General features: G+C 44.9%; 2 protein-coding genes across 2 annotated transcripts; both read left to right on the top strand.

The window, feature by feature from the left end:
* The first annotated feature begins 2,831 nt into the window (after positions 1-2,831).
* On the top strand, positions 2,832-3,206 carry LOC140246592 (histone H2B.1, embryonic-like). The gene is made up of 2 exons (XM_072325933.1): positions 2,832-2,916; positions 2,980-3,206. The coding sequence occupies exons 1-2, from the start codon at positions 2,832-2,834 to the stop codon at positions 3,204-3,206; spliced, it is 312 nt and encodes a 103-aa protein (XP_072182034.1).
* Positions 3,207-9,947: 6,741 nt separating this feature from the next.
* Positions 9,948-10,322, top strand: LOC140246591 (histone H2B.1, embryonic-like). The gene is made up of 2 exons (XM_072325932.1): positions 9,948-10,032; positions 10,096-10,322. Exons 1-2 carry the CDS (start codon positions 9,948-9,950, stop codon positions 10,320-10,322), a joined length of 312 nt encoding a protein of 103 aa, XP_072182033.1.
* The last annotated feature ends 5,282 nt before the right edge of the window (positions 10,323-15,604 follow it).

Raw genomic sequence — 15,604 nt, 5'->3', positions numbered from 1 at the left:
GCCATCCAAGAAGGCAACCCCGAAGAAAGTGGCGAAGAAGACGACGACCAAATCCAAGGCGGCAAAACCAAAGAAGCCTGCTGCCAAGAAGGGTGCCAAATAAGTTTATTTGCACCTCACACCAAAAATCAAACGGCTCTTTTAAGAGCCACCACAAACCCAAGAAAGAATAATTGTTGCAGTATCAACTAGTCGATGGAATGATGCACTGAGAAAAGAAAGGAAAAAAAAAAAAGAAGGAAATACACGAAACGGGGAAATAGAAAGGAATAGTTTACAAAAAGAGAAATCATTCTATATTGGTGAATTTATGTTGAAAAGGAGAGAAATGGTAGATGAAGGCACAGTTGAGGAGTTTTATGTGTTACTCAAGAGCAAACAATTGTGTGAGAGCTAGCGAAAATAGGCTAAACAGAATGCGAGCGGGGGGGGGGGGGCGGGGAGGGTGATGGTTTTCGTTTGGGAGAGAAGTTTTACTCTGAAAAATCGTTTCGAGCTCGAAATTATGTGAGTGTGAGTGTGTGTACATATGTATATGTATATGTATATATCTGCCACTCCATATCTATGTAGCTTCATGCTGTCAATATTATCATATGTGTATTGTATTTGTTCATTTCTTTAGGTAATGTGCGACAGAGTAATGTATGTGATGTGACACAGTGCCCGTCCGACTCGCGGTGCTGGTCTGGTCAACGTAACGAACGGCCGTGAGGTGGCGCACTCGATCCAGCCGGATCTCGTGCAGGCGGATCGTGGGCTGGCCGCGGCGGACAGTAGGAGAATGGGGCGTCGCCCTCCATGTCCGCAAAGCGGTTACTTAACCCTGTTCGGTCATTGGGAGCGTCATCATTCGGCTTTTGGATCTCTCATCAGCTAAACCACAATCAACTCACGCCATCATGTCTGGACGCGGTAAAGGAGGCAAAGGACTAGGAAAGGGAGGAGCAAAGCGGCACCGCAAAGTTCTTCGAGATAACATCCAGGGCATCACCAAGCCAGCCATCCGTCGTCTGGCAAGAAGGGGCGGCGTGAAGCGAATCTCGGGCCTCATCTACGAAGAAACCCGCGGAGTCCTGAAAGTCTTCCTTGAGAACGTGATCCGCGATGCAGTGACATACTGCGAGCATGCCAAACGCAAGACGGTTACTGCCATGGACGTCGTCTACGCATTGAAGAGGCAGGGACGAACACTCTACGGATTTGGCGGCTAGAATTTAACGGCCTCCTGCACCACAAAACAACGGCTCTTTTCAGAGCCACCACATTATCAAGAAAGAATACACTTAATGAAACAAGTTTCCACATCTCTTTCCTTTTCTTTATTACGGAACGTCATCATAAGTAGCACGTTTGAATCAATGCGCAATCTATCTATCTATATAACCACACTGTTCGTACATCTTTTAAGTTCAGATTTCTGTTTCGTGGCAATGCTCTTAAAACGCCCTCATTATACGCTTTGCAGAGTTTACCGGTTGTAATTGAAGGTAATAGAATAATTATGGCATCCATTCGCTGATCACAGCCCCCAGTTGCAAATAGAGAGAGTGAGAGAGAGAGAAAGAAAAAGAGAGACGTTATTTTCATAAGTAAAGTTGTTGTCATACAATTGTAAAGTTGTTGTCATACAATTGTAAAGTTGTTGCTTTATGTGTAAAGTTGTTGCCTTTTTGGTAAAGTTGTTGCTCCCATAGTGGGCGGGTTGTATAAAGCAACAACATTACACATTTCTTTGGTGAAGTTGTTGCCTCTGCTCACAGATATTTCAGAGTTGTGAAGCTCACAATGCACATGCCGCCCCACGCCTGGACATGGACTGGAATTTGGAGATACTACCAAGACAGTATCATTCAGAAAAAAAAAAAAAAAAAACAGAAGATAAAAAAGACACACACACACACACGCACACACACACACACCCACCAAAAAAAAAAAAACACACACACAAAAAAAAAACCAAAACAAACCCTGCTAATTATTGACTACATTGTATTATGAATCAAGTAGATTGTTTGGCTTCACCTGATATTGAGTTAAACTCACTAACTAAAGAGGATAGATTCTATACCCTATTTGGCATATAGCCAATTTTACGCAGATTCAATACCCTCAATACAAAATGTGGGTAAGTCTGGACAATATCTTGCTGTCTGACATTGGCTTTTGGTATTGTGCAGTGGGAAACAAGCAGTCAATCAATCAATCAATCAATCAATCAATCAAGTAGGTAAAAAAAGAAGAGTATCAGCAAAATATGAATGCAAGAAGGTATGTTTTTTTTTTTTCTAACGCAAAATGAATATTTACAAATAGATTTCAGCTTCAGCGTGTCAGCAAGCGGCGACGAAGGTAGATAACATGTGTAAGCTTAACACGCAATCAAAAGGAATAAGGGAAGTTAGCAGCTTTTTTGCGAGATACGAAACAGAATATATATAGTTACAGGAGATTTTCTAGATCTAGTTTGATTACAAAGAGAAAAGAAAAGAAAAGTAAATGGTGATTTAATATTTGCAGAGAATATTATTCACGTTTTTCATTTTTACACGCAATTCGTGAACAAATTAAGGTAAAATTGGACAAAAATCTGTCTACTGCCATCTGGTGGCAGAAACCGTTATTCCACCACCGCGGCCGGCCGGCCGGCAGGCGGGGCCGTCACGCCCGCCTGAATCGATGCTTCTGCTAATCCTCATCTAATTTGCATGAACTGTGCGAGCGGATCCTCCGAACGCGTATAAAAGAGGAAAGGGGGCAGCTGACCATAACATTTCTCTTTCAAAGCTGCATCGAATTCGCATCCGCCTAGTCTCTAGTCAACGCTCACAATGGCTCCTCCATCCGGACAAGTTGCCAAGAAGGGTTCCAAGAAAGCTGCCAAGGCTCCCCGGCCCAATGCCGACAAGAAGAGGCGTAGGAAGAGGAAGGAGAGCTACGGCATCTACATCTACAAGGTTCTGAAGCAAGTCCACCCAGATACTGGAATTTCGAGTCGCGCCATGTCCATCATGAACAGCTTCGTCAACGACATTTTCGAACGCATCGCCGCCGAAGCTGCACGTCTCGGTCAGTACAACAAGAAGTCGACCATCAGCAGCCGTGAAGTGCAGACCGCAGTGCGCCTCCTTCTCCCCGGAGAACTGGCAAAGCACGCCGTCAGCGAGGGCACCAAAGCTGTCACCAAGTACACTACATCCAAGTAGATGTCCACAGTCGCCTATATCTCAAACGGCCCTTATCAGGGCCACCACATAACCAAGAAAGAATATCCCACTGTTGTATGAAAACCTAATCATATCCTAATTATAACGAATCGAAAAGCTAGTACTTTACCCACCAGAGAAATACAAATCATCGCTTGTTTATAGTGACTTCACATTGTATGCTTATTTATATTTGCTTCTCGTGTTCACTTAATGTATTCCTTAATTAGTTTATTGACAGCACCACCTGATTGAAACATGGTAAAATTAGGCAAACATATTACAGATTAATGTTTAAGACCCGCACAATATAGATTAACTTCCAATCAGCCAGCTCTTCCCTTTCGGGTAAAAGAGTGTATTAAATTACCACACCGCTTTATATAATCGTCTTCTTAACGAGCTGTTGCTATATGAATCTATTCCAAATACCATCATGCACGTATAGTAATAATATCACTGTTACAGCAGCCTGCATACAGAAAAAAATCGTTCGGAATGATGTTTTCAGTATATTATACGCCGCAATAATCATTGAATTCGCGAGCTGGTATCTCAACGGCGCCATCTACGGGAAGGCGTGAACAGGTTGAGCGGCGTGACCAACCATAGCGGACGGGACGGGTGGGGGCCGCCGCTGCGGGGCTGGTGCGCCCAGATCGGACAAAGGAAATCACTGCTTGACCAATCACAGGCCACGGATTGGATCCGTCCCGGGTCTAGGGATCCATCGTCCGCGATATAAAATGGGAGCTGGATGTCCGGCGGTTTCATTCTCTTCCCAACTCCGCATCGAAAAAACTCCCCACTCGTTACCTGAAGAAAACATGGCTCGCACCAAGCAGACGGCTCGCAAGTCGACTGGAGGCAAGGCTCCTCGCAAGCAACTGGCTACGAAGGCTGCTCGCAAGAGTGCCCCCGCCACCGGAGGAGTGAAGAAACCTCATCGCTATAGGCCCGGCACAGTCGCACTTCGTGAGATTCGCCGCTACCAGAAGAGCACCGAACTTCTCATCCGCAAACTCCCCTTCCAGCGACTTGTTCGTGAGATTGCTCAGGATTTCAAGACCGAGCTGCGCTTCCAAAGTTCTGCTGTCATGGCCCTCCAAGAAGCGAGCGAGGCTTATCTCGTCGGTCTGTTCGAAGACACCAACCTGTGCGCCATCCACGCCAAGCGGGTTACCATCATGCCCAAGGACATTCAGCTGGCCCGTCGCATCCGGGGAGAGAGGGCGTAGAGAGAGGCCTGTCCTCCGTGGTCGCACCACACAACACAACGGCTCTTTTCAGAGCCACCACATTATCAAGAAAGAATATCATGGTTCATACAGGACAATATTCTGTTTGTTATTCTTAGTTTTAAAAAGTAGAGCCTTGGATGATGTTAGATATTTATGTATTTAAAAGTGCACACGTAGTTGAACGGAAATGAAAAATGAGAACAAGAAAACCACAAAGATAAATGAAATGCACGTAAAGTAGGGATATCTGCCCCCCCCCCTTCAAATGAAACGCAGTCTACGGTGATTATGTACCTAGCAAATCAATTCATATGTAATTGAGACGAGAAGGGGTCTGTAAGGTGCTTGATAGAGAGGGAGAGAGAGAGAGAGGGGAGAGGGATAGATAGGGAGACAGAAGGAGTGAAGGGAAGGGGGTAAGAAAAAGTAAAACTATATGGTCAAGAAAAGGAAAAAAAAAAAGAAAGATTGTGACGTTAATTCGGAGCCTTTTTACCAATGTGTTGACGTGATCTGAATGCTGATTCAACACACTGAAAGTGTGTATTCACAATTGCTTTATTGTGAAATATAATATATGGACAGCCGCCGCGATACAACTAGCTGCATTGAACTACTAGACACTGTGCCGAGTTAGCCAGCAAGAGGGCAGCAAACAGCGCTTGTGTCCGCACTGGCAGCAGTAGCAGCTGCCCACTTCTGCCACCGGCTACGCTGATTGGTCGACCGGTCAACAAAAGGATCTTGACCCGCTGGATCCCCGAGCGGGGTATAAATGGGTGCGGAAACAATCGGCGGGGATCACACTCTCAGTTGAATCAGCATTCAGATCACGTCAACACATTTGTCTCTCCGTCTCCAATCATGTCTGGACGAGGAAAATCTGGCAAGGCTCGCACCAAGGCCAAGTCTCGATCATCACGCGCCGGCCTGCAGTTCCCCGTCGGCCGAGTTCATCGCTTCCTTCGTAAAGGCAACTACGCCCAGAGAGTAGGCGCTGGTGCACCAGTGTACCTAGCTGCTGTTCTGGAGTACCTGACCGCTGAGATTCTGGAGCTGGCCGGCAACGCCGCACGCGATAACAAGAAGACGAGGATCATCCCGCGACATCTTCAACTTGCCGTTCGCAACGACGAAGAGCTGAACAAGCTGCTGGGAGGCGTGACAATCGCTCAGGGTGGTGTACTGCCAAACATCCAGGCTGTGCTTCTGCCGAAGAAGACTGCAAAGTCCAGTTAGACACTTCACGGCGGCTCTTTTCAACCAAACGGCCCTTATCAGGGCCACCACATTTTCCAGAAAGAATACATTCAATTCATCATGCTATTTTGTGTTGTGTTGAGATTTCCGCTATATCTGGTTTTTTTTTCTTTTCTTTTCTTTTTCTTTTTTTTTCCTTTCTCTCTCTCTCTCTCTCTCTCTCTCTCTCTAATTATCCTTACTTGAATCACACATAAATATAGGAAATGTAGAGAAAGGAAGAAATATAATGATAAATATGTAAGGTGACAATGCATGATATTATATAAGGAGACAAAATGGATAAGGGATATCTAGACTAAAGAATAAAGACTAAATATGTAAGGTGGCAATACATACCATTAGATGAGGAGAGAATATGGAGTAAAGAATAAGCATAGACTAGAGTATGAAAATAAGCAAGAGTTACGTACCAAGTTAATTTCGGAAGAATTTATGAATTTATGAAATGCACAGATGATAAATCGTCAGGCGAGGCCGTTCTGAGGTTAAAAAGAAGGTATTAAAACAAAAGAGTAATTTATCGACAACATAAGAACAGCACAGCCACATGTATGTAGGAAGTTTGTGTGTTTGATTGCATTAATGCTCTAGTGTTTGTGCGTTTGCTGTCTAAAATTGTTGCAGTTTTCGGCATGTTGTAATATAAAACAGCTGCCTTAGGGAAACACGTGGATAAAACAAATGGAGCAGAAAAGTAAATCAAGTAATATGAAACAGAGAACAGATGTGGAAGCACATTAGGCAGAGCGTCTGCACGACGCCATGCCCGAGATGTCCGGTGATTCCTTCGAGGTACGCAATGAGCTGATAAAACGACAGTGCGAAGGTTGCGAGTCATTAGTTTTGTTCCACTACTCTCTGACTCACTACGTATCGCATCGATTGTTATCGTGATGGCGGCTTCGGAAGCAGCAAAGAAGACGACCAAGAAGAAAGCGCCCGAGCATCCACCGACCCAGGTGATGGTCAATGCTGCTATCGGCGCACTGAAGGAGCGGAATGGATCATCGCTTCAGGCCATTAAGAAGTACATCGCAGCCAACTACAAAGTAGGCGATATGGACCGACAGACCATCTTCATCAAGCGAGCTCTGCGGAAAGGGGTTGCCAACGAGACACTGGTTCAGACGAAAGGTGTCGGGGCATCTGGCTCTTTCAAGCTGAACGTCAAGGCAGCAAAGGCAGAGGCGGCGGAGAAGGCACGAAAAGAGAAGCAGAAGGCAAAGGTCAAGGCTGACCGCGAGAAGGCAAAGGCAAAGGCAGCCGCAAAGAAAGAGAAGGCGGTCGCCAAGAAGGCCAAAGCTGCAGCAGAAAAGAAGGAGAAGAAGAAGAAGGCGACAAAGAAGAAGCCGGCGAAGAAGACAGCAACCAAGTCGGAGAAAACGAAGACGCCCAAGAAGAAGACCGCAGCAAAGAAGCCATCCAAGAAGGCAACCCCGAAGAAAGTGGCGAAGAAGACGACGACCAAATCCAAGGCGGCAAAACCAAAGAAGCCTGCTGCCAAGAAGGGTGCCAAATAAGTTTATTTGCACCTCACACCAAAAATCAAACGGCTCTTTTAAGAGCCACCACAAACCCAAGAAAGAATAATTGTTGCAGTATCAACTAGTCGATGGAATGATGCACTGAGAAAAGAAAGGAAAAAAAAAAAAGAAGGAAATACACGAAACGGGGAAATAGAAAGGAATAGTTTACAAAAAGAGAAATCATTCTATATTGGTGAATTTATGTTGAAAAGGAGAGAAATGGTAGATGAAGGCACAGTTGAGGAGTTTTATGTGTTACTCAAGAGCAAACAATTGTGTGAGAGCTAGCGAAAATAGGCTAAACAGAATGCGAGCGGGGGGGGGGGAGGGTGATGGTTTTCGTTTGGGAGAGAAGTTTTACTCTGAAAAATCGTTTCGAGCTCGAAATTATGTGAGTGTGAGTGTGTGTACATATGTATATGTATATGTATATATCTGCCACTCCATATCTATGTAGCTTCATGCTGTCAATATTATCATATGTGTATTGTATTTGTTCATTTCTTTAGGTAATGTGCGACAGAGTAATGTATGTGATGTGACACAGTGCCCGTCCGACTCGCGGTGCTGGTCTGGTCAACGTAACGAACGGCCGTGAGGTGGCGCACTCGATCCAGCCGGATCTCGTGCAGGCGGATCGTGGGCTGGCCGCGGCGGACAGTAGGAGAATGGGGCGTCGCCCTCCATGTCCGCAAAGCGGTTACTTAACCCTGTTCGGTCATTGGGAGCGTCATCATTCGGCTTTTGGATCTCTCATCAGCTAAACCACAATCAACTCACGCCATCATGTCTGGACGCGGTAAAGGAGGCAAAGGACTAGGAAAGGGAGGAGCAAAGCGGCACCGCAAAGTTCTTCGAGATAACATCCAGGGCATCACCAAGCCAGCCATCCGTCGTCTGGCAAGAAGGGGCGGCGTGAAGCGAATCTCGGGCCTCATCTACGAAGAAACCCGCGGAGTCCTGAAAGTCTTCCTTGAGAACGTGATCCGCGATGCAGTGACATACTGCGAGCATGCCAAACGCAAGACGGTTACTGCCATGGACGTCGTCTACGCATTGAAGAGGCAGGGACGAACACTCTACGGATTTGGCGGCTAGAATTTAACGGCCTCCTGCACCACAAAACAACGGCTCTTTTCAGAGCCACCACATTATCAAGAAAGAATACACTTAATGAAACAAGTTTCCACATCTCTTTCCTTTTCTTTATTACGGAACGTCATCATAAGTAGCACGTTTGAATCAATGCGCAATCTATCTATCTATATAACCACACTGTTCGTACATCTTTTAAGTTCAGATTTCTGTTTCGTGGCAATGCTCTTAAAACGCCCTCATTATACGCTTTGCAGAGTTTACCGGTTGTAATTGAAGGTAATAGAATAATTATGGCATCCATTCGCTGATCACAGCCCCCAGTTGCAAATAGAGAGAGTGAGAGAGAGAGAAAGAAAAAGAGAGACGTTATTTTCATAAGTAAAGTTGTTGTCATACAATTGTAAAGTTGTTGTCATACAATTGTAAAGTTGTTGCTTTATGTGTAAAGTTGTTGCCTTTTTGGTAAAGTTGTTGCTCCCATAGTGGGCGGGTTGTATAAAGCAACAACATTACACATTTCTTTGGTGAAGTTGTTGCCTCTGCTCACAGATATTTCAGAGTTGTGAAGCTCACAATGCACATGCCGCCCCACGCCTGGACATGGACTGGAATTTGGAGATACTACCAAGACAGTATCATTCAGAAAAAAAAAAAAAAAAAAAACAGAAGATAAAAAAGACACACACACACACACGCACACACACACACACCCACCAAAAAAAAAAACACACACACACAAAAAAAACCAAAACAAACCCTGCTAATTATTGACTACATTGTATTATGAATCAAGTAGATTGTTTGGCTTCACCTGATATTGAGTTAAACTCACTAAAGAGGATAGATTCTATACCCTATTTGGCATATAGCCAATTTTACGCAGATTCAATACCCTCAATACAAAATGTGGGTAAGTCTGGACAATATCTTGCTGTCTGACATTGGCTTTTGGTATTGTGCAGTGGGAAACAAGCAGTCAATCAATCAATCAATCAATCAATCAATCAAGTAGGTAAAAAAAGAAGAGTATCAGCAAAATATGAATGCAAGAAGGTATGTTTTTTTTTTTTCTAACGCAAAATGAATATTTACAAATAGATTTCAGCTTCAGCGTGTCAGCAAGCGGCGACGAAGGTAGATAACATGTGTAAGCTTAACACGCAATCAAAAGGAATAAGGGAAGTTAGCAGCTTTTTTGCGAGATACGAAACAGAATATATATAGTTACAGGAGATTTTCTAGATCTAGTTTGATTACAAAGAGAAAAGAAAAGAAAAGTAAATGGTGATTTAATATTTGCAGAGAATATTATTCACGTTTTTCATTTTTACACGCAATTCGTGAACAAATTAAGGTAAAATTGGACAAAAATCTGTCTACTGCCATCTGGTGGCAGAAACCGTTATTCCACCACCGCGGCCGGCCGGCCGGCAGGCGGGGCCGTCACGCCCGCCTGAATCGATGCTTCTGCTAATCCTCATCTAATTTGCATGAACTGTGCGAGCGGATCCTCCGAACGCGTATAAAAGAGGAAAGGGGGCAGCTGACCATAACATTTCTCTTTCAAAGCTGCATCGAATTCGCATCCGCCTAGTCTCTAGTCAACGCTCACAATGGCTCCTCCATCCGGACAAGTTGCCAAGAAGGGTTCCAAGAAAGCTGCCAAGGCTCCCCGGCCCAATGCCGACAAGAAGAGGCGTAGGAAGAGGAAGGAGAGCTACGGCATCTACATCTACAAGGTTCTGAAGCAAGTCCACCCAGATACTGGAATTTCGAGTCGCGCCATGTCCATCATGAACAGCTTCGTCAACGACATTTTCGAACGCATCGCCGCCGAAGCTGCACGTCTCGGTCAGTACAACAAGAAGTCGACCATCAGCAGCCGTGAAGTGCAGACCGCAGTGCGCCTCCTTCTCCCCGGAGAACTGGCAAAGCACGCCGTCAGCGAGGGCACCAAAGCTGTCACCAAGTACACTACATCCAAGTAGATGTCCACAGTCGCCTATATCTCAAACGGCCCTTATCAGGGCCACCACATAACCAAGAAAGAATATCCCACTGTTGTATGAAAACCTAATCATATCCTAATTATAACGAATCGAAAAGCTAGTACTTTACCCACCAGAGAAATACAAATCATCGCTTGTTTATAGTGACTTCACATTGTATGCTTATTTATATTTGCTTCTCGTGTTCACTTAATGTATTCCTTAATTAGTTTATTGACAGCACCACCTGATTGAAACATGGTAAAATTAGGCAAACATATTACAGATTAATGTTTAAGACCCGCACAATATAGATTAACTTCCAATCAGCCAGCTCTTCCCTTTCGGGTAAAAGAGTGTATTAAATTACCACACCGCTTTATATAATCGTCTTCTTAACGAGCTGTTGCTATATGAATCTATTCCAAATACCATCATGCACGTATAGTAATAATATCACTGTTACAGCAGCCTGCATACAGAAAAAAATCGTTCGGAATGATGTTTTCAGTATATTATACGCCGCAATAATCATTGAATTCGCGAGCTGGTATCTCAACGGCGCCATCTACGGGAAGGCGTGAACAGGTTGAGCGGCGTGACCAACCATAGCGGACGGGACGGGTGGGGGCCGCCGCTGCGGGGCTGGTGCGCCCAGATCGGACAAAGGAAATCACTGCTTGACCAATCACAGGCCACGGATTGGATCCGTCCCGGGTCTAGGGATCCATCGTCCGCGATATAAAATGGGAGCTGGATGTCCGGCGGTTTCATATTTTTTAAACGCATATATATATATGTATATATATATATATAAACGCATATATATATATGTATATGTATATATATACAAGTGTATATAATATACATTATCAAGAATTTATATGATAAACATAGTGATATATAGATATATACTTATATTATTGCGTCTTTACACAAGCCCATTTTTCTTTTATACGATATGAAACCAATATAGAATATTGTTATGTATACAATATATACTCAATATATATTTATATTGTTTTGAATCTATGTAACATAAACCCATATATACATTGTTATGAATAACATTACATAAGTACCAATATATAAATGAACCAACCTACACAGTTATGAACCCAACACATCGCTACATCCCCCATTTCATCTAACAATCCACCCATCCCCATTAACAACACATAATAATCACAGGCCACGGATTGGATCCGTCCCGGGTCTAGGGATCCATCGTCCGCGATATAAAATGGGAGCTGGATGTCCGGCGGTTTCATTCTCTTCCCAACTCCGCATCGAAAAAACTCCCCACTCGTTACCTGAAGAAAACATGGCTCGCACCAAGCAGACGGCTCGCAAGTCGACTGGAGGCAAGGCTCCTCGCAAGCAACTGGCTACGAAGGCTGCTCGCAAGAGTGCCCCCGCCACCGGAGGAGTGAAGAAACCTCATCGCTATAGGCCCGGCACAGTCGCACTTCGTGAGATTCGCCGCTACCAGAAGAGCACCGAACTTCTCATCCGCAAACTCCCCTTCCAGCGACTTGTTCGTGAGATTGCTCAGGATTTCAAGACCGAGCTGCGCTTCCAAAGTTCTGCTGTCATGGCCCTCCAAGAAGCGAGCGAGGCTTATCTCGTCGGTCTGTTCGAAGACACCAACCTGTGCGCCATCCACGCCAAGCGGGTTACCATCATGCCCAAGGACATTCAGCTGGCCCGTCGCATCCGGGGAGAGAGGGCGTAGAGAGAGGCCTGTCCTCCGTGGTCGCACCACACAACACAACGGCTCTTTTCAGAGCCACCACATTATCAAGAAAGAATATCATGGTTCATACAGGACAATATTCTGTTTGTTATTCTTAGTTTTAAAAAGTAGAGCCTTGGATGATGTTAGATATTTATGTATTTAAAAGTGCACACGTAGTTGAACGGAAATGAAAAATGAGAACAAGAAAACCACAAAGATAAATGAAATGCACGTAAAGTAGGGATATCTGCCCCCCCCCCCTTCAAATGAAACGCAGTCTACGGTGATTATGTACCTAGCAAATCAATTCATATGTAATTGAGACGAGAAGGGGTCTGTAAGGTGCTTGATAGAGAGGGAGAGAGAGAGAGAGGGGAGAGGGATAGATAGGGAGACAGAAGGAGTGAAGGGAAGGGGGTAAGAAAAAGTAAAACTATATGGTCAAGAAAAGGAAAAAAAAAAAGAAAGATTGTGACGTTAATTCGGAGCCTTTTTACCAATGTGTTGACGTGATCTGAATGCTGATTCAACACACTGAAAGTGTGTATTCACAATTGCTTTATTGTGAAATATAATATATGGACAGCCGCCGCGATACAACTAGCTGCATTGAACTACTAGACACTGTGCCGAGTTAGCCAGCAAGAGGGCAGCAAACAGCGCTTGTGTCCGCACTGGCAGCAGTAGCAGCTGCCCACTTCTGCCACCGGCTACGCTGATTGGTCGACCGGTCAACAAAAGGATCTTGACCCGCTGGATCCCCGAGCGGGGTATAAATGGGTGCGGAAACAATCGGCGGGGATCACACTCTCAGTTGAATCAGCATTCAGATCACGTCAACACATTTGTCTCTCCGTCTCCAATCATGTCTGGACGAGGAAAATCTGGCAAGGCTCGCACCAAGGCCAAGTCTCGATCATCACGCGCCGGCCTGCAGTTCCCCGTCGGCCGAGTTCATCGCTTCCTTCGTAAAGGCAACTACGCCCAGAGAGTAGGCGCTGGTGCACCAGTGTACCTAGCTGCTGTTCTGGAGTACCTGACCGCTGAGATTCTGGAGCTGGCCGGCAACGCCGCACGCGATAACAAGAAGACGAGGATCATCCCGCGACATCTTCAACTTGCCGTTCGCAACGACGAAGAGCTGAACAAGCTGCTGGGAGGCGTGACAATCGCTCAGGGTGGTGTACTGCCAAACATCCAGGCTGTGCTTCTGCCGAAGAAGACTGCAAAGTCCAGTTAGACACTTCACGGCGGCTCTTTTCAACCAAACGGCCCTTATCAGGGCCACCACATTTTCCAGAAAGAATACATTCAATTCATCATGCTATTTTGTGTTGTGTTGAGATTTCCGCTATATCTGGTTTTTTTTTCTTTTCTTTTCTTTTTCTTTTTTTTTCCTTTCTCTCTCTCTCTCTCTCTCTCTCTCTAATTATCCTTACTTGAATCACACATAAATATAGGAAATGTAGAGAAAGGAAGAAATATAATGATAAATATGTAAGGTGACAATGCATGATATTATATAAGGAGACAAAATGGATAAGGGATATCTAGACTAAAGAATAAAGACTAAATATGTAAGGTGGCAATACATACCATTAGATGAGGAGAGAATATGGAGTAAAGAATAAGCATAGACTAGAGTATGAAAATAAGCAAGAGTTACGTACCAAGTTAATTTCGGAAGAATTTATGAATTTATGAAATGCACAGATGATAAATCGTCAGGCGAGGCCGTTCTGAGGTTAAAAAGAAGGTATTAAAACAAAAGAGTAATTTATCGACAACATAAGAACAGCACAGCCACATGTATGTAGGAAGTTTGTGTGTTTGATTGCATTAATGCTCTAGTGTTTGTGCGTTTGCTGTCTAAAATTGTTGCAGTTTTCGGCATGTTGTAATATAAAACAGCTGCCTTAGGGAAACACGTGGATAAAACAAATGGAGCAGAAAAGTAAATCAAGTAATATGAAACAGAGAACAGATGTGGAAGCACATTAGGCAGAGCGTCTGCACGACGCCATGCCCGAGATGTCCGGTGATTCCTTCGAGGTACGCAATGAGCTGATAAAACGACAGTGCGAAGGTTGCGAGTCATTAGTTTTGTTCCACTACTCTCTGACTCACTACGTATCGCATCGATTGTTATCGTGATGGCGGCTTCGGAAGCAGCAAAGAAGACGACCAAGAAGAAAGCGCCCGAGCATCCACCGACCCAGGTGATGGTCAATGCTGCTATCGGCGCACTGAAGGAGCGGAATGGATCATCGCTTCAGGCCATTAAGAAGTACATCGCAGCCAACTACAAAGTAGGCGATATGGACCGACAGACCATCTTCATCAAGCGAGCTCTGCGGAAAGGGGTTGCCAACGAGACACTGGTTCAGACGAAAGGTGTCGGGGCATCTGGCTCTTTCAAGCTGAACGTCAAGGCAGCAAAGGCAGAGGCGGCGGAGAAGGCACGAAAAGAGAAGCAGAAGGCAAAGGTCAAGGCTGACCGCGAGAAGGCAAAGGCAAAGGCAGCCGCAAAGAAAGAGAAGGCGGTCGCCAAGAAGGCCAAAGCTGCAGCAGAAAAGAAGGAGAAGAAGAAGAAGGCGACAAAGAAGAAGCCGGCGAAGAAGACAGCAACCAAGTCGGAGAAAACGAAGACGCCCAAGAAGAAGACCGCAGCAAAGAAGCCATCCAAGAAGGCAACCCCGAAGAAAGTGGCGAAGAAGACGACGACCAAATCCAAGGCGGCAAAACCAAAGAAGCCTGCTGCCAAGAAGGGTGCCAAATAAGTTTATTTGCACCTCACACCAAAAATCAAACGGCTCTTTTAAGAGCCACCACAAACCCAAGAAAGAATAATTGTTGCAGTATCAACTAGTCGATGGAATGATGCACTGAGAAAAGAAAGGAAAAAAAAAAAAGAAGGAAATACACGAAACGGGGAAATAGAAAGGAATAGTTTACAAAAAGAGAAATCATTCTATATTGGTGAATTTATGTTGAAAAGGAGAGAAATGGTAGATGAAGGCACAGTTGAGGAGTTTTATGTGTTACTCAAGAGCAAACAATTGTGTGAGAGCTAGCGAAAATAGGCTAAACAGAATGCGAGCGGGGGGGGGGGAGGGTGATGGTTTTCGTTTGGGAGAGAAGTTTTACTCTGAAAAATCGTTTCGAGCTCGAAATTATGTGAGTGTGAGTGTGTGTACATATGTATATGTATATGTATATATCTGCCACTCCATATCTATGTAGCTTCATGCTGTCAATATTATCATATGTGTATTGTATTTGTTCATTTCTTTAGGTAATGTGCGACAGAGTAATGTATGTGATGTGACACAGTGCCCGTCCGACTCGCGGTGCTGGTCTGGTCAACGTAACGAACGGCCGTGAGGTGGCGCACTCGATCCAGCCGGATCTCGTGCAGGCGGATCGTGGGCTGGCCGCGGCGGACAGTAGGAGAATGGGGCGTCGCCCTCCATGTCCGCAAAGCGGTTACTTAACCCTGTTCGGTCATTGGGAGCGTCATCATTCGGCTTTTGGATCTCTCATC

Source organism: Diadema setosum, chromosome 3 (assembly GCF_964275005.1).
Source record: "Diadema setosum chromosome 3, eeDiaSeto1, whole genome shotgun sequence".
Taxonomy (NCBI): domain Eukaryota; kingdom Metazoa; phylum Echinodermata; class Echinoidea; order Diadematoida; family Diadematidae; genus Diadema; species Diadema setosum.
This window is presented reverse-complemented; position numbering and strand designations above follow the sequence as displayed.